Source organism: Macaca nemestrina, chromosome 1 (genome assembly GCF_043159975.1).
Source record: "Macaca nemestrina isolate mMacNem1 chromosome 1, mMacNem.hap1, whole genome shotgun sequence".
Taxonomy (NCBI): domain Eukaryota; kingdom Metazoa; phylum Chordata; class Mammalia; order Primates; family Cercopithecidae; genus Macaca; species Macaca nemestrina.
In genome coordinates this window covers 104,105,009-104,128,979 of record NC_092125.1, presented here as the reverse complement: position 1 = coordinate 104,128,979, position 23,971 = coordinate 104,105,009, and the positions used below count along the sequence as shown (strand labels likewise).

At 48.9% G+C, this 23,971-nt stretch overlaps 3 protein-coding genes across 8 annotated transcripts in view; 1 reads left to right on the top strand and 2 right to left on the bottom strand.

The window, feature by feature from the left end:
- Positions 1 to 3,207: 3,207 nt before the first annotated feature.
- On the top strand, positions 3,208 to 7,557 carry LOC105498021 (protein misato homolog 1). 5 transcript variants are annotated; one of them, XM_071084046.1, is made up of 14 exons: positions 3,208 to 3,551; positions 3,644 to 3,779; positions 4,258 to 4,327; positions 4,433 to 4,508; positions 4,767 to 4,821; positions 4,907 to 5,045; positions 5,201 to 5,318; positions 5,404 to 5,538; positions 5,642 to 5,794; positions 6,073 to 6,204; positions 6,278 to 6,462; positions 6,690 to 6,794; positions 6,885 to 6,994; positions 7,262 to 7,557. In XM_071084046.1, exons 1-14 carry the CDS (start codon positions 3,468 to 3,470, stop codon positions 7,426 to 7,428), a joined length of 1,665 nt encoding a protein of 554 aa, XP_070940147.1. In that variant the 5' UTR covers positions 3,208 to 3,467; the 3' UTR covers positions 7,429 to 7,557. The 5 variants fall into 5 exon arrangements, with proteins under 5 accessions (XP_070940147.1, XP_070940140.1, XP_024653787.2 ...); XM_071084039.1 differs by having other exon boundaries at positions 3,210 to 3,551; positions 6,885 to 6,961; positions 7,290 to 7,557; XM_024798019.2 differs by having other exon boundaries at positions 3,210 to 3,551; positions 6,885 to 6,961; positions 7,287 to 7,557.
- A 1,562-nt stretch (positions 7,558 to 9,119) lies between these two features.
- LOC105498263 (GON-4-like protein) lies at positions 9,120 to 13,148 on the bottom strand. Its single transcript, XM_071084098.1, has 3 exons — positions 13,066 to 13,148; positions 11,203 to 11,299; positions 9,120 to 9,967 (listed from the first exon to the last, which is right to left on the bottom strand). The coding sequence occupies exons 1-3, from the start codon at positions 13,120 to 13,122 to the stop codon at positions 9,336 to 9,338; spliced, it is 786 nt and encodes a 261-aa protein (XP_070940199.1). The 5' UTR covers positions 13,123 to 13,148; the 3' UTR covers positions 9,120 to 9,335.
- The window catches only part of LOC139359823 (YY1-associated protein 1-like), a 26,043-nt gene continuing 15,201 nt past the window's right edge, over positions 13,130 to 23,971 (bottom strand). For both annotated transcript variants that reach the window (XM_071084105.1, XM_071084108.1), the window contains one exon: positions 13,130 to 13,209. In XM_071084105.1, coding sequence (XP_070940206.1) covers positions 13,205 to 13,209 — 5 coding nt within the window. In that variant the 3' untranslated portion in view covers positions 13,130 to 13,204. The remainder of the gene's footprint in view (positions 13,210 to 23,971) is intronic.

The window sequence follows — 23,971 nt, the reverse complement described above, 5'->3', positions numbered from 1 at the left end:
GAGTCTCGCTCTATCTCCCAGGCTGGAGTGCAATGACGTAATCTCGGCTCACGGCAACCTCCACCTCCCAGGTTCAATCAATTCTTCCCCAGCCTCCCGAGGAGGAGCTGGGTGCATGCCACCACTGCCAGCTAATTTCTGTATTTTTAGTAGAGATGGGGTTTCACCATGTTGCCCAGGCTGTTCTCAAATTCCTGACCTCAGGTGATCTGCCTGCCTCAGCCTCCCAAAGCTGGGATTACAGGCATGAGCCATTGCACCCGGCCTTTTTTTTTTTTTCTTTTTCTGGCAACAAGATCTCACTGTGTTACCCAGGCTTGTTTTGAGCTCCTGGGCTCAAGTGATCCACCTGCCTCAGCCTTCCAAAGTGCTGGGATTACAGGCATGAGCCACTGCAGCCGGCCCAGATCCAATATTTTATGTTTACTTATTTTTTGAGACAGAGTCTCGATCTGTTGCACAGTCTGGAGTGCAGTGGCCCTATCTTGGCTCACTGCAACCTTTGCCTCTTGGGTTCAAGTGATTCTCCTGCCTCAGACTCCAGAGTAGTTGGGATTACAGGCATGTGCCACCTCGTTCTGCTAATTTTGTGTTCTTAGTAGAAATGGGGTTTCACCATGTTTGCCAGGCTGGTCTCAAACTTCTGACCTTGTGATCCACCCGCCTTGGCCTCTCAAAGTGCTGGGATTACAGGCATGAGCCACCACACCCAGCCAGATCCAATATTTTAAAAAGATAATCAACACAAATGAGTTTTGGTTTTTTTGTTTGTTTGTTTGAGACAGAGTCTTGCTCTGTCACCAGGCTGGAGTGCTGTGGCACCATCTCAGCTCACTGCAACCTCTGACTCCCTGGTTCAAGTGATTCTCCTGCCTCAGCCTCCCAAGTAGCTGGGATTACAGGCACGTGCCACCACGCCCAGATAATTTTTGTATTTTAGTAGAGATGGGGTTTCACTATGTTGGCCAGGCTAGTCTCTAACTCCTGACCTCGTGATCCGCCTGCCTCGGCCTCCCAAAGTGCTAGTATTACAAGCATGAGTCACTGCGTCCGGCCAAGTTTAGGTCTATTTCAGGAATGCAAATAGTATTACATGAAAATCTAACGATGTAATTTATTCATTAGCACAACAAAGGAAGGATAAAATAATGTAATTATCTCGGTTTGGAGAAAGCTGTAAAAAACATTCAAATCTATTCATGATCAAAACTCTTAGCAAATCAGGACAGAAAACTTCCTTAAACTGTCAGACTATAGAACTTTTCAGCCCACATCATACTTAGAAAAGCGAAATAGTAGCCCGGCACGTTGGCTCACACCTGTAATCCCAACATTTTGGGAGGCCGAGGTGGGCAGATCACTTGAGCTCAGGAGACCAGCCTGGACAAGATGGTGAAACCCCCTCTGTACAAAAAATACAAAAATTAGCCGGATGCGGTGGCCTATGCCTGTAATTGCAGCTACTCGGGAGGCTGAGGTGGGAGGATTCCTTCAGCCCAAGAGGTTGAAGCTGCAGTAAGCCGGGAGATTGCACCACTGCACTCCAGCCAGGGCAAGAGAGTGAGACCATCTCAAAATATATAAATAAAACTAAATATAATACATGAGAAAATACAAAGAACTCAGAATAGATAAGAGGATCTAACCTTTTTTTTAAAAAAAAATTTCAAACCTACAAGAATGCTGAGAGAGTACTGCAAAAGAACGCCTATAACTTTCACCTAGATTCAATTAACATTTTGTCACTTTTTAAAATTTCGAGACAGGGTCTCTATCTGTCTCTGGCTGGAGTGCAGTGGTCCAATCAGGGTTCACCACAGCCTCTAATTCCTGGGCTGAAGCGATCCTCCCACCCTAGTCTCTGGTTAGGACTACAGATGTGGGCTGCCCAGCTAATTTTTTGAAAAATTCTTTTATAGAGAGGCTAGGGGCAAGGGGAGTCTCATTACTTTGTCCAGTCTAGCCTCAAATTCTCGAATTTCTGACTCAAGCGATCCTCCTGCCTCAGCCTCACCAAAATGTGGGAATACAGGCGTGAGCCTCGGCGCCCAACCAATATTTGCCTTATTTTTTTTTTTTTTTTTTTTTGAGATGTAGTCTGGCTCTGTTGCCCAGGCGGGAGTGCAGTGGCGAGATCTCAGCTCACTGCAAGCTCCGCCTCCCAGGCTCATGCCATTCTCCTGCCTCAGCCTCCCGAGTAGTTGGGACTACAGGCGCCCGCCACCAAGCCCGGCTGTTTGTATTTTTAGTATAAATGGGGTTTCACCGTGTTAGCCAGGATGATCTCCATCTCCTGACCTCGTGCTCCGACCACCTCGGCCTCCCAAAGTGCTGGGATTACAGGCGTGAGCCACTGTGCCTAGCCCTTTTTTTTTATTTTTATTTATTTTTTTTTTTTTCAGACGGAGGTTTGCTCTTGTCGCCCAGGATAGATTGCAGTGGCGCGATCTCGGCTCACTGCAACTTCCGCCTCCCAGGTTCAAAGGATTCCCTGACTCAGCCTCCTGAGTAGCTGAGAGTACAAGCGCCCGCCACCACGCCCCGCTAAATTTTTTGTGTTTTTAGTAGACACTGGGGTTTCATCATGTTGGCCAGGCTGGTCTCAACCTCCTGACCTCTGTTGATCCTCCCGCCTCGGCCTCCCAAACTGTTGGGATTACAGGCGTGAGCCACTGTGCCCGGCCCTTGCCTTCTTTCTAAATACACACAAGAATGTTAATCACAGCACCTAATAGCCCAAAATTGGAAACAATCCCAACAGCTATTATCAGCAGAATATATTCTTTCTTTAGAATAGTTTCATGGTGATGTATTCATACAATGGACTATTCCGCAGCGATGAAAATGAATTAGATATATGCAAAAATATGAATTACATAAACCATATTGAACAAAAGACAACAACAGATACAGACTCTATTTACATAAGGTATTAGATACCAGAGACAGATAAATACATGTAAATGATAGAGATATGATAGCTAGGCCAGTCCACAGGGTATTAGTCGTGATCCGCGTGACTTCTGAAGACATGAGAGGGCATGGGAGGCTTTAGGGGAGCTTCCGCTTTTCTGGCGAGGTTTTATTTTTGCCCGGGGAGCTATCAGCCAGCGGAGATCTGTGAGAAGGGATAAGACCTCAGGGGAAGTACGAGGAAGAGCGTTCCGCGGCCCGCGACCGGGCGGCCCCTTCAGCGGCGGAGGCAGCGCCCAGCCCGCGCCAACGTGTAGCAGGAGCAACGGCGTGGCCCGTGGACCCCGCCCCTCGCAGGCAACCGCAGAGAAGCCGGACTGGGCCACGTCTCGGAAGAGGCAGGAATCGGCGAATCGTTTCTCCAATAGAAAAGGATGTGTTTGCGGACCAATAGGTCGCCGAGAATGACACCCGCCCACGCGCCTGCTAAGCCAATCGGTTAGGAGCAGCGAGCGGCGGGGCTGGGTCGCTGCGGTCCCTCGGAGCTACGCAGTATGGCGGGCGGGGCCCGGGAAGTGCTCACCCTGCAGTTGGGACACTTTGCCGGTTTCGTGGGCGCGCACTGGTGGAACCAGCAGGTGAGGTCGGCCGGCAGCTGCCCCCGAGGAGCCCTTCGGGATCTACAGTCCCGACGTTCAGCCGGCCTGCCTCGTCCTCTCTGCTTCCCCAGGATGCTGCGCTGGGCCGAGCAACCGATGCCAAGGAGTCGCCGGGAGAGCTGTGCCCCGATGTCCTGTATCGTACGGGCCGGACGCTGCACGGCCAGGATACCTACACGCCGCGACTCATCCTCATGGATCTGAAGGGTGAGGTGGTGGCAGGGTCAGCCAGTGCCCTGTGTTTTCCTTCCGCGAGCCGAGCCCTTGCGCTGCCGTTATCTTCAAGACCCTCCCACCTTACTGAGCTCAAGGACTGGAGATGAGCTGAGCACAGCATGCCAGCACTCGAAGGGCCCACGATAGTTGCTCAAGAGCCATCTCCGGAATGGGCTTCTAGGCCCTGCAGACAGTGAGGACTTGAACCAGAGCACTCCTGTGGGACTGCTAGATCTGGTTTTTGCCCCCGGTCCCACAGCTAATGACTAAGCTGGAAACGGAAAGATGGAATCTAGATGCTCCTAGGCCAAGGTTTTTCCCCCAACTAGTGTATATCCCAGAAAGCTTGGAAGAGCCAAGTGCTGGAGAGATGGTGACAGCAGGTTGTCAGGTGATCAGAGGAAAGTTGGCTAGAGGGGTAGGGCGCCCCAGGCTTTGACCTAACTTTGTCTCTGTTATTTCTGTACAGGTAGTTTGAGCTCCCTAAAAGAGGAAGGTGGACTCTACAGGGACAAAGAGTTGGATGCTGCAATAGCATGGTGTGTAATTGATGTGTGGATAAGGGTGGGGAACATGTATGTACATAGAACGCAGGAGAACTCATCAGAGTGCGGTTTCTTTGATCAATCTCCAATCTCTTTCAGGCAGGGGAAGCTCACCACACACAAAGAGGAACTCTGTCCCAAGAACCCTTATCTCCAGGACTTTCTGAGTGCAGAGGTGAGGGCCTCTGCCCTGAACTTTTTAACCCAGTGCTACAACCCGAGGGCCTCCATAGGGGCAGGTAAAAGGGGATTTTAATCACTTTAAATGTCCTAGAATGATATTTTGGGAAAAAGCACTTCTTTTCCTAAGGACCACGACTCGGTGAACAGAAAGGAGGCTGTGCGGTGTGGCCAGCCAACTCAAGAAGGATGAACCAGCCTTTATCTCTAAACTGCCGGGAACTAAATGTAGATTTTTCTTCACCCCTCCCAGGGAGTGCTGAGTAGTGATGGTGTTTGGAGGGTCAAATCCATTCCCAATGGCAAAGGTGAGACTTCTCCAGATACTGATGGATGCGGGTCTGGGTAGAGCAGAAACGTGGAGAAAGGTACATTTCCTCTGCTTGTCTTCAGGTTCCCCACCACTCACCACCGCTACAACTCCAAAACCACTTATCCCTACAGAGGCCAGCATCAGGGTCTGGTCAGACTTCCTCAGAGTCCATCTCCATCCCCGGAGCATCTGTATGATTCAGAAGTACAACCATGATGGGTATGGGGACCCCAGAGGCTGTGAGGCAAGAAACGTGGGTCCCCACCAATGCAGGATGAGGCTCTTGAGGCCATCTTCCCTGCCCTCCCCCAGGACAAGAGGTTGAGGAGCTGAGGGAAGAGATGTAAGTCTTGGATTGTGTTTACTTGTGGCAGGGAAGCAGGTCGGCTGGAAGCTTTTGGCCAAGGGGAAAGTGTCCTAAAGGAACCCAAGTACCAGGAAGAGCTGGAGGACAGGCTGCATTTCTACGTGGAGGAATGTGACTACTTGCAGGTAGCGGCGTGGCAACGTGCACTCCAGGGTAGAAGCTCTTCTCATCCTACTCCCTAACTATTTTTCATCACTCACCTCCGCTCAGGGCTTCCAGATCCTGTGTGACCTGCACGATGGCTTCTCTGGGGTAGGCGCGAAGGCGGCAGAGCTGCTACAAGATGAATATTCAGGGCGGGGAATAATAACGTGGGGCCTGCTACCTGGTCCCTACCATCGTGGGGTGAGTGGAACTTGGAGGAGTAAGCAGTCACACGGTGGGGAGGGAGAAATGAGAATCCCAGGGGGAGAGTTGCTTAATGCAAACTACTCTTTTTCTTCACCAGGAGGCCCAGAGAAACATCTATCGTCTATTAAACACAGCTTTTGGTCTCGTACACCTGACTGCTCACAGCTCTCTCGTCTGTCCTTTGTCCTTGGGTGGGAGCCTGGGCCTGCGACCTGAGCCACCTGTCAACTTCCCTTACCTGCATTACGATGTAAGTCTCGGTGCTCGTTCTGACTGCAGCAGGCTACGGGGCCTCCTCATACTCCCAGTCAGCCGCTGTCTGTTACTGGCTCTGTTCCTGAGGCCCGAGCTTGAACTCAGCTGTGATGTGGCCTCTCAGATCACACTGTCCTATGCCCTATGCTTGTCCAGCCAGAGGCCAGACATACCCCTGCTTTGTCCCCTGGATCTTTCTGGTGTTAATATTCTGCCTCCACACATTCTTTTCCAGGCCTGAGGCCAAGTGCCCCTCTTGGTGTCTTCTTACAGGCCACTCTGCCCTTCCACTGCAGTGCCATCCTGGCTACAGCCCTGGACACAGTCACTGTTCCTTATCGCCTGTGTTCCTCTCCAGTTTCCATGGTTCATCTGGCTGACATGCTGAGCTTCTGTGGGAAAAAGGTATGAAGCTTTGTGAGGGGTTGGGTCAGTGCTGAGAAAATGTCCTCTAACGTGTTCTCTTCCTTCTCTTTAGGTGGTGACAGCAGGAGCAACCATTCCTTTCCCCTTGGCTCCAGGCCAGTCCCTTCCTGATTCCCTGATGCAGTTTGGAGGAGCCACCCCATGGACCCCACTGTCTGCATGTGGGGAGCCTTCTGGAACACGCTGCTTTGCCCAGTCAGTGGTGCTGAGGGGTATAGACAGAGCATGCCACACGAGGTGAGAGCTGTTGGTCCTTAGGAACCCTTGTCAGATTTTTGTTTCATATCCTTTTCCCCCTAATTTCTCTGGGACATTCTAATGATATTGTTCCCTCCCCACCCCTTAAAAAGGAAGCAAAAAGAAATTTTTTTTTGGATCCAGCTGATGGCCTGAAAACATAAGAATTCTTAGTTTCTTATTCATGCTGCCACAGCCTAATGGTGGTTTTGGCTTTGTTCTGGCAGCCAGCTCACCCCAGGGACACCTCCACCCTCCTCCCTTCACGCATGTACCACTGGGGAAGAAGTCTTGGCTCAGTATTTACAACAGCAGCAGCCTAGAGTCATGAGGTCAGTGTAACGGTTGCTCCTGCCCTTCTTGCCAACCTCAACCCTCCTGTGACTTCTTACGCGCTTAGCGTCTGTTCTCTGCCCCCACAGTTCTTCCCATCTGCTGCTGACTCCCTACAGGGTGGCTCCTCCTTACCCCCACCTCTTCTCAAGCTGCAGTCCACAGGGTATGGTTCTGGATGGTTCCCCCAAGGGAGCAGGTATGTAGGAGGTAAAGAAAACTGAGATTTCAAGTATGGGCGAGTTTTTACTATCTCCGTTCCTGGATTAAAAGTGCTGAAAAAGTCCACAGTTAAACATTCTTTTATTCACCCTATGGCTCCCAAGAAAAGCATTCTTCCTCTGGAGTACTGGTGTACTAAGGTGACAGTACACCAAATTTGTTGAGTTTACAATCAAGTCTACTAAGGTTGGACTTCCTTATCGGTTTGATAGAGTCCCAGGGCAGAATAATCATCCATCTACAGGTCTCTCTTTCCTCTCCCTCCTCAGCAGTGGAGAGCATCCCAGTGTTTGGGGCACTGTGTTCCTCTTCGTCCCTGCACCAGACCCTGGAAGCCTTGGCCAGAGACCTCACCAAACTCGACTTGCGGCGCTGGGCCAGCTTCATGGATGCTGGAGTGGAGCACGATGACGTAGCAGAGCTCCTGCAGGAGCTACAAAGCCTGGCCCAGTGCTACCACGCTGGTGACAGCCTCGTGGACTAAAGTTCCCAGTGTGGGAGAGAGGAGCTAGTGTGCAATAAACACAGCTGGATGCGGGAGCCCAGTGTCTTCGTGCAGAGGAGCTCAATGTTGCAGGACTAGCTACACCAACATATGCACTTTTTACATTTAGATACACTGATTAGACCACAGAACAATAAATATGTGCCATCAGACCAAAAAAAAGTAGAGAAAGGAGCTGAGCTCCACTCTCACTCGATGCTATTTACAGAGGAGATCTGTAAGGTCTTCATAAAAGACCTTGAATGGTGCCTAGGATGGCAGAGCCCCTGGGTCCTACTCCATCCTCCAGCCTTTGTCCTCGTCCTGGGCTCCTCTGCCGGTCTGTAAACTGGGCGCAAGGACTGTACAAGCGGAGTACAACTACCCTCCTGCCTAATGACAGGGCACCTGCTGGGTTTGGTCCTGTGTAGATGATACCCAAGTATTCCCAGAGTCTCATTCATCCAGCTCCTCTTCAGACAGAAGGTCCCCACGGTCAGACAGCTGGTCTGCATTGCTGGTACTGGTTGCATCATCCTCATCCTCAGAGCTGGCTTCACAGGCAGTGTGGAAGAGCTGCATGAGTTCTCGAAAACGGTGGGAGACCTAAGAAAGGCGAAGGGCTGTATTCGCTGATCCTTAGTAACATGTTAACATTTATGAAGCACTATATATTGATTTGCAAAATCTTTTATGTATTCAACACAGCAAGGTTGGGAGAGCTATGTCATTATAGCTAAGGAAACTCAAGAGGCTGAATGTTTTGTCCAAAGTCACACGCCTCCTAAAAACAGAATGGCCGGCACGGTGGCTCACACCTGTAATCCCAGCACTTCAGGAGGCCGAGGCAGGCGGATCACTTGAGGTCAGGAGTTTGAGACCAGCCTGGCCAACATGGTGAAACCGTGTCTCTACTAAAAATACAAAAATTGGTCGGGTGGCGGGCGCCTGTAATCCCAGCCATTCGGGAGGCTGAGGCAGGAGAATTGCTTGGACCCGGGAGGCAGAGGTTGCAGTGAGCTGAGATCATGCCAGCACTCCAGCCTGGGCGACAGAGCAGGACTCCGGCTCAAAAAAAAAAAAAAAAAAAAAAAAAAGAAAAAGCTAGAATGGAAACTGGGGCTTCCACAGGAAGGACAAAATGCAGTCAGTGTCCTTTCTCCTGTCCTAGAACCACTACCACCCTGATGAGTCAAGCCTTTCCTTAGATCAGACCTTTACAAAAACCACTTACTGTCTTGGATGTGAAAGCTCCTTCTAGCCGGGCGCGGTGGCTCAAGCCTGTAATCCCAGCACTTTGGGAGGCCGAGATGGGCGGATCACGAGGTCAGGAGATCGAGACCATCCTGGCTAACACAGTGAAACCCCGTCTCTACTAAAAATACAAAAACTTAGCCGGGCGAGGTGGCAGGCGCCTGTAGTCCCAGCTACTCGGGAGGCTGAGGCAGGAGAATGGCGTGAACCCGGGAGGCGGAGCTTGCAGTGAGCTGAGATCCGGCCACTGCACTCCAGCCTGGGTGACAGAGCGAGACTCCATCTCAAAAAAAAAAAAAAAAAAGAAAGCTCCTTCTTTGGCCTTTCTATCTCTTTGTTGGCCACCTTGTCCTCTTTTTACTGGGTCTTCTCCACCCCCACTCCCACTTACCTCAGCAGGTGTCTTATTTCCCAGCTGCTGGGAGATGATGCTGAAGGTCTGTGGCTGTGCCCCTTGCTCCTGGCACATGGTGAGGATCACACGGTCAGCTTCCCTGTAACCCAGGTATCATGATTAACCCTAGGGAGCCACATGGATGTGGTCTATGCTCTTTTCCAAACACACGTCATCCACCCTTACCTACCTTGTCCACAGGACAACCTTTTCCCCAGTGGAGCTGACCTTGCTGTTGTTGGCACACACTGTAGCTTCTGTGGCCTTTGGCTGCTGCTCCCCCTCTGGACCCTTGCCCTGTGTTCCACTGTCTTTAGACAAACCCCCTCTAGGGGCTTTGGGAGAAGTCTCTGACGTGTCAATTCCTGATGGAGATTCATGGACAGGGGATGTCCTGTCTCTTGTCTTCACCCTACCTCTGCTTGAGGGCAGCCATCTCTCTTGAGTGTCTGGTTTCCCGGACACATGTCTTCTCCCTGCATCTCTGGTCTTTGAGGAAACAGGACTCAGGAAGGAAGCATGGGGTTCCACGGTACCAGGCAATTGCTCAGTTTCTGATGCATCCCAGACCAGCATCAAAGCCTCTGACTCACCCACTGCCTTTTGGCCCTCCCTCTCTTTCTGAAGTCTGGGGGATGCCTTGGGGCAGGAGAGAACCTCAGGCCCAACCTGGTTTCTCTTAACAGTGTACAGTACAGCTCCAGTTTTGGGGGGAAATTGAGGAGTCTCTGGTGAATGAGGTGGTGGGCCATCCAGGAGGAGCCGTTCTGTAAGAGTCACTTCTCGAGGGGACGGCAAAGTGCCCCCCACTGGCAATCCTGCTTAGGAGGAAAATAAGGATCTCAGGGTACTGTCAGGATCAAGATGCACCTAAGCACGAGAATTTACCATAGGTCACTGTGGCCAGGTACTGTGCAAAAATTCTAATACAAAAGAGGGCCGGGCATGGTGGCTCACACCTATAATGCCTGCACTTTGGGAAGCCAAAGTGGTGGGATCGCTTGAGGCCAGGAGTTTGAGACTAGCCTGGGCAATATGGTGAGATCCCATCACTACAAAAATTATAATAAAAGAGTTGGGTGGAGGTGGGGGGCATAATGTCACTTATGCAAAGATACAAAGTCCTACTGCCAAAGCTGAGAATGGCCCAGTCTTTAAGATGTAGATTATAGTAGATTTGGAGATGGGGAAGGGTTTTAGGAATAGAAACACAAGACAATGTTGAATCGCATGAAATTTGTAGCAGTCTTTTTTTTTTTAGACGGATTTTTGCTCTTGTTGCCCAGGCTGGAGTACAGTGGTGTGATCTCAGCTGACTGCAACCACCACCTCCGGGGTTCAAGGGATTCTCCTGCCTCAGCCTCCTGAGTAGATGGGATTATAGGCTTCTACCACCAGGCCCAGCTAATTTTTTTTTTTTTTTTTTTTTTTTTTTTTTGAGACGGAGTCTCACGCTGTTGCCCAGGCTGGAGTGCAGTGGCGCGACCTCGGCTCACTGCAAGCTCTGCCTCCCGGGTTCCCGCCATTCTCCTGCCTCAGCCTCCTGAGTAGCTGGGACTACAGGCGCCCGCCACCGCGCCCAGCTAATTTTTTGTATTTTTAGTAGAGACGGGGTTTCACTGTGGTCTCGATCTCCTGACCTTGTGATCCGCCCGCCTCGGCCTCCCAAAGTGCTGGGATTACAGGCTTGAGCCACTGCGCCCGGCCTTTTTTTTTTTTTTGTATTTTTAGTAGAGACAGAGTTTCACCATGTTGGCCAGGCTGGTCTTGAACTCCTGACCTCAGGTAATCCACCCATCTCGGCCTCCCAAAGTGCTGGGATTATAGGCGTGAGCCACCGCCCCCAGCCACGCACTCTTAATTCTGCAAGAGGAGTGTGGCCATAGGATAGAAAAAGCCTGAACAGGAGAAGGGCTTCCTATGGGTACATCAGTGAAAGAGGTGGTATATCCATCCCTGTAAAGGCTATTTATCCAGGCTCATGGAGGTTCCTGTCTGGAGTACAGGAGAATGAGACTGAGAAACAGAAGGGCTGGGTTGGCAGATCACTCACCGGAAAAAGGCATCTCTCCCTTTCTGGTGGTCCTGACAGTCCCGCTCTGGGTGGCCTCATGGGGCTCCTTGCTCTCGTAGGATTTGCTGTCACAGACCTGCAGAGATGGTCTTCTGGGTCAAAGGTGTCCTGACCGCCTATGTCTTCGGGGCACACCAAAGGAAGAAGCCCTGCCTGATGCTCACCAAGTCAACCCACATGCATGTCTGCTCCAACAATTTTTTTTGTTTTTTTTGAGACAGAGTCTTGCTCTGTTGCCCACACTGGAGTGCAGTGGCCCCATCTCAGCTCACTGCAAGCTCTGCCTCCCAGGTTCACGCCATTCTCCTGCCTCAGCCTCCCGAGTAGCTGGGACTACAGATGCCCGCCACCTCGTCCGGCTATTTTTTTTTTGTATTTTTTTTTAGTAGAGATGGGGTTTCACCATGTTAGCCAGGATGGTCTCGATCTCCTGACCTCGTGATCTGCCTGCATCGGCCTCCCAAAGTGCTGGGATTACAGGCATGAGCCACCGCGCCCAGCCAACAATTTTGTTTTTTTAAGAGACAGGGTTTCAATTGGGTGCAGTGGTACATACCTGTAAACCCAGCTACTTGGGAGTCTGAGGTGTGAGGATCACTTGAGCCCAAGGGTTCAAGATCAGCCTGGGCAACATAGTGAGACCCTGTCTCAAAACAACAACAACAACAAAAACAGGCCAGGTGTGGTGGCTCACACCTGTAATCCCAGTACTTTGGAGGCCGAGGGTGGGGATCACTTGAGGTCAGGGATTCCAGACTAGCCTAGCCACCATGGTGAAACCCCATCTCTACTAAAAATACAAAAATTAGTGGAATGTTATGGCGGGGGCCTGTAGTCTCAGTTACTTGGGAAGCTGAGGCTCAAGAATTACTTGAACCCAGGAGGCAGAGGTTACAGTGAGCTGAGATTGTGCCACTGCACTCCAGGCTGGATAAAAGTGAGACTCCATCTCAAAAATAAAAAAAGAGAGAGACAAGGTCTCACAGATAACAGAGATTATCTTGCTCAGGTTGGAGTGCAGTGGCTATTTACACAGGCATGACCGTAGTGGTACACTATATCCTCAGACTCCTGGGCTCAAGTAATGATCTTCTGGTGCGAGCCTCCTGAGTGCCCCTTTGCCCAGCTACTGCTCCAAATATTTTATTTTGATTGATTGATTTTTTGAGATGGAGTTTCGCTTATGTTGCCCAGGCTGGAGTGCAACAGTGCGATCTCTACTCACCACAACCTCCGCCTCCCAGGTTCAAACGATTTTCCTGCTTCAGCCTCCTGCGTAGCTGGGATTACAGGCATGCGCCGCCATGCCCAGCTAATTTTGTATTTTCAGTAGAAACGGGATTTCTCCATGTTGTTCAGGCTGGTCTCCAACTCCCAACCTCAGGTGATCTGCCTGCCTCAGCCTCCCAAAGTGTTTAGATTACAGGTGTGAGCCACCATGTCCAGCCAGGGGAAGGGTACTAATATTAGATATGACTCCTAATGATTCCACTCTCCACTCCGCCCTACTGGTCTCCAGCTAGGGCACTACCCCAAGCAGAGCAAGGAGGTAAGGCCCCTCCCATGTCCCAGAACCTCCTTCCTTGAGCATCCCTTCCAGGACATCCATGGCATTCCTGAGCCTGTGAAGATTAGACAGGCTCTGGTTTCAGGTAGCAATCCCTCCCTACCCCAGTGCTTTATGCTTTGGGTAAGCCTAAAAAGTCCTTGCCTTGTTCATCTCCTCCAGGAAGCCCATGACACTCCAGAGGCAAAAAGGTATGGAGTAGGTTGGGGAAAGAGACAAGGGAAAGGCCTAAGGCCCAGAAGACAATAGGAAGAAAGCAGGACAGGAAAGAATACCTCGGTGATCTCCTGCGGAAGGCAGTCTGCACAGCCCTGGAGGACCTTGATAATCATCTGGTGGTGTGAGGGGTTCTCTGCAAAGCAAATCTCCAGCTGCCGAAGGAACTTGCGGCTCTTCTCAAAAGCCTGCTGCTCCTCAAACTACCAGAGTGCAAAGTGGACAAAAGAGGAGTCACAATACAGCTAGAGCAGGACTTGAGGGTTCTAAGGATAAGAACTAGTGGACCAGGACACAAGAGATGACAGAATCCTGGTTTAAAATTCTAGTTTACAACTATGAAATCTAATTTAAAACCCTAACCTCCATCCACCTTGGGCCACTGGTGGGTAGCCACCCAAAGCAATTAAGATGTGAGCAACAGCTTCAAGAGATGTACATATTTCATGTTGTTTGCTATATTATGGATGTGAAATGAGACACCCAAACTCATGTACTACTTTAGAGCTTACATTACAAAGAATTTTCAGGCCTTGCAAGGTGGCTCATGCCTGTAATCCCACCACTTGGGAGGCCAAGGCAGGAGGATCATTTAAAGCCAGGAGTTTGGGCTGGTGCGGTGGCTCATGCCTGTAATCAGAGCACTTTGAGAGGCCAAGGTGGGTGGATCATGAGGTCAGCAGTTCGAGACCAGTCTGGCCAAGATGGTGAAACCCCATCTCTGCTATAAAATACAAAAAAATTAGCTGGGCGCAGTGGCAGGCACCTGTAATCCCAGCTACTCAGGAGGCTAGGGCAGGAGAATCACTTGAACCCGGGAGGTGCAGATTGCAGTGAGCTGAGATTGCACCACTGCACTTTAGCCTGGGTGAGAATGGAAGACTCCATCTAAAAAAAAAAAAAAAAAAAAAAAAAAGCCAAGCGTTCAAGACCAGCCTGGGCAACATAGTGAGACTCCATCTCTACAAAAAACTTAAAAATTAGGCAGATGTTGTGGTGTGCACCTCCAGCCCTAGCTATTTGTGAGGCTGAGTCAAGAGGATCCCTGGGACCTGTATTGCCCAGGCTGGTCTCAAACTCCTGGCTACAAGGGATTCTCCCACCTCAGCCGCCTGAAGTGCTGGGATTACAGGTGTGAGCCACTGTGCATGGCCGAGACATTGTCTCTCTTTTTTTTGGAGTGGGGGAGGGGACAAGGTCTTGAGCTTGTCACCCAGGCTGGAATGTTAGTGGAGCAATCATGGCTCAGTGAAGCCTCAACCTCCCAGGCTCAAGCAGTCCTCCCACCTCAGCCTCCCAAGTAGCTGGGACCACAGGTGTCCACCCCCACACTCAGCTGATCTTTTTATTTTTTGTAGAGGTGAGATTTTGCTATGTTGTCCAGGCTGGCCTCGAAACCCTGAGCTCAAGCCATCCATTGGCCTTGGCCTCCCAAAATGCTGGGATTACAAGTGTGAGCCAAAATACCTGGCCAACATTATCTCTTTATTTTTATTTTGTTTTGGTTTTTTTTGTTTTTGTTTTTTTTTCTTGAGACGGAGCCTTGCTCTGTCGCCCAGGCTGGAGTGCAGTGGCCGGATCTCAGCTCACTGCAAGCTCTGTCTCCCGGGTTCACGCCATTCTCCTGCCTCAGCCTCCCGAGTAGCTGGGACTACAGGCGCCCGCCACCTCGCCCGGCTAGTTTTTTGTATTTTTTTAGTAGAGACGGGGTTTCACCGTGTTATTAGCCAGGATGGTCTCGATCTCCTGACCTCGTGATCCGCCCGTCTCGGCCTCCCAAAGTGCTGGGATTACAGGCTTGAGCCACCGCGCCCGGCCCTTATTTTGTTATTTTTTATTTTATTTTTTTGAGATGGACTCTCACTCTATCGCCCAGGCTGGGGTACAATGGCACAATCTTGGCTCACTGCAACCTCTGCCTCTCCAGCTCAAGCGATTCTCCTGCCTGAGCCCCCCTAGTAGCTGGGATTACAGGCACACGCAACCATGCCTGGCTAGTTTTTGTATTTTTAGTAGAGACAGGGTTTTGCCATGTTGGCCAGGCTAGTCTCGAACTCCTGACCTCAGGTTATCCACCCACCTTGGCCTTCCAAAATGCTGGGATTACAGGCATCAACCACCGTGCCTGGCCTATTTTTTGATTTTTTATTTTAAGATGGAGCTGATCTCGGCTCACTGCAACCTCCACCTCCCGGGTTCAAGCAATTCTGCCTCGGCCTCCCAAGTAGCTGGGATTACAGGCACCCACCACCATGCTGATGTAATTAATTATCTCTTTTTTTTTTTCTGAGACAGAGTCTCGCTCTGTCACCTAGCCTGGAGTGCAGTGGCACAGTCTTGGCTCACTGCAACCTCCACTGGGTTCAAGTGATTCTTCTGCCTCAGCCTCCTGAGTAACTGGGATTACAGGCATGCTCCAACACACTTAGCTAAGTTTGTATTTTTAGTAGAGATGGGGTTTCACCATGTTGGCCAAACTGGTCTTGAACTCCTGACCTCAAGTGATCCACCTGCCTCAGCCTCCCAAAGTCCTGGGATTACGGACATGAGCCACTGTGACTGGTCCTTACAGGTTTAAAACTCTTGATATTTTGAAATAGAATTTCAGATTACCATAAGTCATTTGTTTTGCCAAAAGGATGACTCAAAAATTTGAAAAAGCAAAATGCTTTGATTAGCCTTTACTATTACATAAAAATCCTGTTCAAGAGAGAAAGCCAAATTTTACCCTTCCATAAGTTTGCTATTAATGTTAACCCCAATTTTAATGAAATTCTACACACAATTCTATTTACTCTTTTTTTTTTTCTTTTGCATTGGCAAGACTTATTAAAGTGAAAGCGAAAGTGAAAGTAAAGCTTCCATGGTGGAAGAGGACCCAGAAGCATTGCCATTTTTGGCTTGGGTGTCTTATGCTTATATCGCCTTATGACCCCTCCCCTTTTTCTCTTTATGTCATATAGAATTAGCTTATTTTCTGTCCGCTTGTAGGTTGGCAGGCGTGATTGGTTAAAATCATCAGGCTACAGCTAGAGCTTAAACTCCCTGTATGATTGGTTGAAGGTTCAATCCCTTAGCTTGCAGCTATGACTTATTTTGGCTTAGGGGAAAGTTCCCTTAGGGAAGTCCCTATTGACACAGGAAGTCCAGCCAACTTAGCCACTTAATCCCTCAGTCTCGCCTCTCAAAAGGAAAGCCCAAGTGCTATTGGGAAGTTGGGCGACAATCATTCTAGCTACTTCCTGCTGACTGGGGCATAGAAGGGGCTCTGCAGTTGAGGCTTCCTCGGGAGGGGAGTCTTTGGTGTCATGGTGCGAGAACAGGTTGGTGGGTCGGTCTGGGGGTTCTCGATAGTAGGTGCTAGTGGTGGTCATTTGGGGCTCCATTTGTAGAATCATTTGCAGTTTCATGGATTCTATTCTGGAAGAGACAAATTTTACAAGGAGGTTAAAAATGCAGGGTGCAAAGATAAGCAACATCACAATAGCCACCAAGGGTCCCAAGAAGGGGAGAAGCCAGGGCATCCATTGGTTGGCAATATTCCAAGGTCCTGTGTCTTGGAGCTCTTGTGGCCAGCACTGTATCCGGTCTCAAAGCTCCTTAACCTTTTTGGTGACAATTCTGGATTGATTAATGAAATAGCAACACTCTTTTTCTAGAATAAGACAGGTCCCACCTCTTTCAGCTGTTAATAAATTTAAGGCTTTCCAATTTTGGAGGGCTACTGCTGCTAAAGAGTTAGGCTAGCTTTGTAAGGTGACCAGCAAATCTGCGACTTGTTCCATGTCATCATTTAACTCTTGTGATAATTTGTAATATATTGGGGTGATCAGACCCAACACCAGGCCATGGGGGCTACGAAGTCTGGCAGAGTCAAAGGAATAAGACAAGACAAGAGTGCAAAAAGTGGGACTAGGGGGCCAATGCTAGTATGGAGGCTGTGAAGGCCCCGAGCTCTTGAAGCCCACACTATTTATTGGTGATCAAACAAAGAAGCAGGTGGTGAGGATGTGGGGGTTGAAAGAAAGCGGTGTATCAAGCACATGATCTACAGCTGTGATGGTTTAGCATTTTCTTTGAAACATATGGAACATGTTCTGCTACTTGAGATAATGGGGAACATGTTCTTCTAGTTTAAGATACAATCGATCTATGAGCCTGGGAGGGCTAGAAGCAAGGAGCCAGCATGTCTAGACACATTCCAGAGGCCATGAGGGGTTTTATGCCCTGAGCCCTGGATTCCATCCAAGCCACAAGGGGTTTTATGCCCTGGGCTTAGAGTGTGGTGCAGCAGGGCAGCTTTCCACTCTTTGGCACAGAGCTTGGTGTTCCAAAGGCCATGAGGGGTTTTAGACCCTGGACCCCGGACATGTTCCAAGACTCTTTTACATTATGTCAGGCATGCAAGTCCTGCCTCAGTTTTTTTCCCAACACTCCACTTTTCCCCAACAGTAATAGAATTGGGTGGAGGTGGTAAAGCCTCCAATGACAGTTCCTAGTCCTCCTAGTATCTCAGCCCCAAAAATGAATGGCAGGACAGTCGAGGTATGCTGAGATGACAGATCTTTAAAGGCAAATTTTTGACAGATCTTTAAAGGCAAATAAAAATTGCAAGTTAGGATGCAGAGGGATGCAGAAGAAAGTGTTCATAAGATCTAGAACTTTAAACCATTCTGCTTCCTCTATTATCTGGGAGAGTGGAGTATAAGGATTAGGTACAACTGGATTGTTGGAAACAAGCCTCCCAAAATCTGGCCATAAACTGGCCATAAACAAAATCTCTGCAGCACTGTGACATGTTCATGATGGCCATAAAACCCACACTGGAAGGTTGTGGGTTTACCGGAAGGAGGGCAAGGAACACCTGGCCCGCCCAGGGCAGAAAACCACTTAAAGGCCTTCTTAAGCCACAAACAATAGCATGAGCAAAATGTGCCATAAGGACATGCTCCTGCTGCAATTAACTAGCCCAACCTATTCCTTTAATTTGGCCCATCACTTCGCTTCCCAGAAGGGATACTTTTAGTTAATTTAATATCTATAGAAACAATGCTAATGAGTGGCTTCCTGTTAATAAATACATGGGTAAATCTCTGTTCGGGGCTCTCAGCTCTGAAGGCTGTCAGACCCCTGATTTCCCACTTCACACCTCTATATTTCTGTGTGTGTGTCTTTTTTTTTTTTTTTTTTTTTTTTTTTTTGAGACGGAGTCTCACGCTGTTGCCCAGGCTGGAGTGCAGTGGCGCGATCTCGGCTCACTGCAAGCTCCGCCTCCCGGGTTCACGCCATTCTCCTGCCTCAGCCTCCTGAGTAGCTAGGACTACAGGCGCCCGCCACCGCGCCCGGCTAATTTTTTGTATTTTTAGTAGAGACGGGGTTTCACTGTGGTCTCGATCTCCTGACCTTGTGATCCGCCCGCCTCGGCCTCCCAAAGTGCTGGGATTACAGGCTTGAGCCACCGCGCCCGGCTGTGTGTGTGTCTTTAATTCCTCTAGCACTGCTGGGTTGGGGTCTCCCCGACCCAGCTGGTCTCAGCACTGGATACAGAGGAACAACTGCCTCAGTGATAATTCTGAGGTCTTGCACTAACCTCCATTGTCCATTGGGTTTTTGTATGCCTAGAATGGGAGTGTTGCCTGGACTGTTGCATGGTTTTACTAATCTCTGTGCTTTTAGGTCTTTGACAATCTTTTGTAACCCTTATTGGGCTTCTGGTCAGAGTGGGTATGGATTTGATAAGGAAAGGAAGTAGGATCCTTTAATTTAACTTGAACTGGACAAGCGTTTTTTGCTTGTCTGTATTGCTCTTCCTCTGCCCAAACTTCAGGATTAACTCCCTCTTTAAGTAGGTCAGCAAACAGGTATTCCTTCTCCTATATTCCAGTATATGATGGCCCCTGCTTTAGTTAACATGTTCCTCCCTGGTAAAGGAGTAGGGCTCTCAGGCATAATAAGAAAGGCATATGAGAAAAATAAGGTTCCCCAGTCACAACTTAGGGGGTGGGAGAAATACCTAGTGACTGGCTGTCCTAGGACCCCTTTGATGTGAAAGACCTGGAGGATAGTTGTCCGGGACAGAAGAGTAAAACTGAGAAGGCCACACCAGTGTCCAGGAGGAAGTCAGTTTCCTGGTCCTCAATGGTTAAGCTTACCTGGGGCTCTTTGACGGTGATGGCATGGGCTGGTGCCTGCCCTGGGCACTCTCAATCCTGTTGTTGGACCATCTGGTAGTGGCCTCTGGCCCAGAGGACGTTCACCCTCGGGGGCAGTATGCCTTCCAGTGATCTCCCTGGCACAAAGGACGTGGACAAAGGGGCAGCTTATTGTTGTTTGGGCAGTCCTTTTTGAAGTGACCCTGTAAGCCACACTGATAACAAGCCCTGTTAGGCGGGTTGCCTGCCCAGCCTTTCTTTCTTTCAGAGCCACTAAAGTTCGTCTGCCTGAGGGCCATGACTAGGGCAGTGGCCTTTTTCTTGTCTCAGTCTCATTCAGCCTGCTCCTCCTGATCCCTATTATAAAACAACAAAGTTGCCAAAGTCAATAGAGTTTCCGAATTTTGCTCGGGGCCCAGGACAGACTTTTGAAGTTTTTTTCTAATGTCTGCAGCTGACTGAGTGATAAACTTATCCTTTACAATTATTTGGCCTTCAATAGAGTCAGTTGACAAAGAGGTATGCTTTCTTAATGCCCCTCTTAGTCTCTCTAAAAATGCCATAGGGTTTTCTTCCTTTCCCTGCGTTATGGTGGACATCATTGAATAATTTATTGGCTTTTTTCTGGTCTTTCTTAATCCCTCTAGTATACAAGTCAATAAATGCCTGTGACTCCAGTCTCCATGCTCCAAATCGAGGTCCCAATGGGGATCCACACTGGGAACTACCTGTTGGTCTGTGGTGAATTGTTCCCTTTCTGCTGATGTCATTTTATCACTTACCTGGCTTAGGTACCAGATACCCCCAAACTCCCAGGCCGCAGCTAAGGCAGGCTCTTTTTCGTTGGTAGTTAATGTTTGACGTAACAATAACATAATATCTCTCCATGCTAAATCAAAAGATTGTCCTACTCCCTATAAGATGTCTATGTATCCATCAGGATTATCTGAGAATTTTCCTAGGTCCAGTTTGATCTGTTTTAAGCCTGAGAAGGAAAAGGGGACATGTACTCATGCTGAGCCAAAGTCTCCTCCTCTTCCCACGGCTTGGAGGGGCACAATCAAGGGCCATTGGTGCCTTTCGGTTCCTTGGCCATCTTTTTGTCTGGCTCCTTTTGGGTCGATAGGGCCAAAGGAGAGTCCTTACTAGTGGGACGGGGAACCGTGGGGAGACCTGGGTATGGGGATAGGCTTTGAGGACCCCCAGTAGGATGTAAATTACATTTTTTACATGATTGTGGGTTATCCCTTAGTGAGAAAAAAAACCTGTACATGTGGCACTTCACTCCATTTGCCCTCTTGTTTACAAAAGAGATCTAGCTGTAGGATGGTATTATATACAGATCCTGACCTCGTGATGTGCCCACCTTGGCCTCCCAAAGTGCTGGGATTACAGGCGTGAGCCACTGCACCCGGCCAAGTGTTGCCCAATTCTATTCAATCTTAATCAGTTTGACCATGAGATGAGATTTTCATGAACCTTTCATAACCTTTTACAAATCTTGCTAAAGAGGAGAGCAGCATCTTAAGAAAACCTTGTTGTGCTTTTTTTAATCTTTTTCTTTTTTTTTTTTTTTTGAGATGGAGTTTCACTCTTTCTGCCTTTGATCTTCCAGATAGTGCCTAGGGTACAGGTTATGAGGGACAGGTCCCGTATAAGTATATTGATACCCATTTGCATAAGAATAAGCCTGGGGGCACCATGGGCAAAGGTCTTTGGATTACCTCCCCACTCGACTTAGGCTCTTAGCCAAAAGATTCTTAGACTCAGGGGTAGGAAAGATCCTAAAGTATAGGGCCTCAAGAAAGTCTTCTCTGAGGACGTTAGGACCCAGGAGGCATGGGTCAGAAAAGGCAGGGAATGCATGCATGGGTGGCTGTGCAGTAGAGGCTTCTCACCATGCCATGATCTAAACTGGGTCAGTGCCAGGAGTTTGGGACAACAGTTTTCTGCCTCTAGCCAGCCCTTGGCTTTTCCCAGGAAAGGCAGAGAAAGGTGAACCTGGTTCCAGGCAAACCAGCGCTCCCAGCCCAGAGGGCCAGGGGTCGTTAGAGAGCCCTTTCCCGGAAAGCCTCACACCCATGTCTTAAGTCTGGTGGCTGCACTTGTCACTTTTTTTTTGAGACAGACTCTTGCTCTGTAGCCCAGGCTGGAGTACCTGGCGCAATCTTGACTCACTACAAGCTCCGCCTCCCAGGTTCCCGCCAATCTCCTGCCTCAGCCTCCCGAGTACCTACAGGCGCCCGCCACCACGCCCAGCTAATTTTTTTGTATTTTTAAGAGATGGGGTTTCACTGTGTTAGCCAGGATGGTCTCGATCTCCTGACGTCATGATCCACCCGCCTCGGCCTCCCAAAGTGCTGGGATTATAGGCGTGAGCCACCGTGCATGGCCGCTTGTCACATTTAAATGGCTGACAGGTGCCTGGTGTTTTCCTCCAATTTCTAGCCAGAAGATAGAACAGAACATCAAGCAAAAGGGGTCCAATGTTACTGCTTTGGAGAAATCCTGGAAGGGTCCCTGGGAATGAGACGCGAAGTCTTCTCCTAATCAAAGGTCTTTTCTCGACTGAAGGGTTCGTGGTTTCACGGGCTTCAAGGAATGAAGCCATGGGTGAGTGTTACAGCTCCATCAGAGAAACACGCGGACCCAAAGAGTGTGTGATGGCAAGATTTATTAAAGTGAAAGTGAAAGTAAAGTGAAAGCAAAAGTAAAGCTTCCACACAGTGAAAGGGGACCCAGAAGGGTTGCCCAATTCTTTTTTTTTTTTTTTTTGAGATGGAGTCTCACTCTGTCATCTAGGCTGGATGGAGTGCAGTGGCACGATCTAGGTTCACTGCAAGCTCTGCCTCCTGGGTTCACGCCATTCTCCTGCCTCAGTCTCCCAAGTAACTAGGTGCCCGCCACCACGCCCTGCTAATTTTTTGTATTTTTAGTAGAGACGGGGTTTCACTGTGTTAACCAGGATGGTCTCGATCTCCCGACCTCGTGATCCGCCCGCCTTGGCCTCCCAATGTGCTGGGATTACAGGCATGAGCCACTGCGCCCAGCCAAGGGTTGCCCAATTCTATTCAATCTTAATCAGTTTGACCATGGGGTCAGATTTTCATGAACCTTTCATAACCCTTTACAAATCTTGCTAAAGAGGAGAGTAGCATCTTAAGAAAACCTTGTGCTTTTTTTTTTTTTTTTTTTTTTTGAGACAGAGTTTCACTCTTGTTGCCCAGGCTGGAGTGCAGTGGCACGATCTAGGCTCACCACATCCTCCGCCTACAGGGTTAAAGCCATTCTCCTGCCTCCGCCTCCTGGATAGCTGGAATTACAGGCATGTGCAACCACACCCGCCTAATTTTTTGTATTTTTAGTAGAGATGGGGTTTCTCTATGCTTGTCAGGTCGGTCTTGAACTCCCAACCTCAGGTGATCCACCCGCCTTTGCCCCCCAAAGTGCTGGGATTACAGGTGTTGCCACCGTGTGTGGCCATGTGCTTTTATTTCAATGCTCCATTTTCAGAAAATCCCTTTTGAATTTAGTCAATATGTTCACAGTTTCCTTTGGAAGATTTTTACCATCTTTCCACATTTGCTTAAACTTTTTGCTTTATTTTATCTAATTTAAGACAATCCTTTATCCCTAGGCAAAATGTACATTTCCATGCCTTCTTATAATCTTTGACTAAAAAGACATTTTACTGTTCTTGCACACCTTGCATGTAAATCTATTTTCAGTAGTCTAAATTACATGTTATAATGGTAACTCTTGGCAATTTTAAACTTGAACGTAAAACCTGGTAAAGTTGTTTTAATTATGTGCTAGGTGCAGATAAAGTCTGACTCCTTCCAGCATAGTTAGGGGAATGGTTACTTCCATATGTCCCCAGGTCTTACCAATTGTAAAGCAGGCAAGTTTAAAGGCCAAAGAAGCAGTTTACAACCTTAGAACATTCAGCAAGCCTAGTATCTGACTTGCACTGAAGGGGTGGCCTGCCCCTCCACATCTGTGGGCGTTACATCTGTGGGCGTTTCTCGTTAGGTGGAACGAGAGACTTGAGAAAAGAAATGACACACAGAGACAAAGTATAGAGAAAGAAAAAGTGGGCCCAGGGGACCGGTGCTCAGTATACAGAGGACCCACGCCGGCACTGGTCTCTGAGTTCTCTCAGTTACTGATCATTATCTTTACCATCTTAGAAAAAGGGAAGTGGCAGGATAATAGGATCAGCATAGGGAGAAGGTCAGCAGTAAGACATATGAATAAAGATCTCTGTGACATGAATACAAAGTGCTGTGCCTTGATATGCATATGCAAACATCTCCATAAACCTTTTTAGTGCATAAAGAGCAGCACTGCACTAGCAAGTCCTACCTTTCACCCTAAGGCGGTTTTCTCCCATCTTAGTAAATAGAACATACAATCGGGTTTTACACGGAGATGTTCCATTGCCCAGGGATGGGCAGGAGACAGATGCTTTTCTCTATCTCAACTGCCAAGAGGCCTTCTTTCCTCTTATATTAATCCTCCTCAGCACAGACCCTTCACGGGTGTCGGGCTGTGGGACGATCAGGTCTTTCCCTTCCCACGAGGCCATATTTCAGACTATCACACGGGGAGAAACCTTGGACAATACCTAGCTTTCCTAGGCAGAGGTCCCTGCGACCTTTGGCAGTGTACGTGTCCCTGGGTACTTGAGATTAAGAGAATGGTGATGACTTTTCACAAGCATACTGCCTTCGGGCACTTGTTTAACAAAGCACATCCTGCACAACCGAAAATCCGTTAAACCTTGAGTCACCACAGCACATGTCTCTTGCAA

Bases quoted from the DNA above. Each gene is read 5' to 3' on its own strand.
- LOC105498021 (XM_024798016.2), top strand. From the start codon at position 3,468: ATGGCGGGCGGGGCCCGGGAAGTGCTCACCCTGCAGTTGGGACACTTT. The intron at 3,552-3,643 runs GTGAGGTCGGCC...CTGCTTCCCCAG, and splicing joins CGCACTGGTGGAACCAGCAG to GATGCTGCGCTGGGCCGAGC. The intron at 6,463-6,689 runs GTGAGAGCTGTT...TTGTTCTGGCAG, and splicing joins GACAGAGCATGCCACACGAG to CCAGCTCACCCCAGGGACAC.
- LOC105498263 (XM_071084098.1), bottom strand. From the start codon at position 13,122: ATGATTATCAAGGTCCTCCAGGGCTGTGCAGACTGCCTTCCGCAGGAG. The intron at 11,300-13,065 runs GTATTCTTTCCT...CCATCTCTGCAG, and splicing joins TTCCGCAGGAGATCACCGAG to GTCTGTGACAGCAAATCCTA. The intron at 9,968-11,202 runs GTGAGTGATCTG...CCTCCTAAGCAG, and splicing joins GGGAGAGATGCCTTTTTCCG to GATTGCCAGTGGGGGGCACT.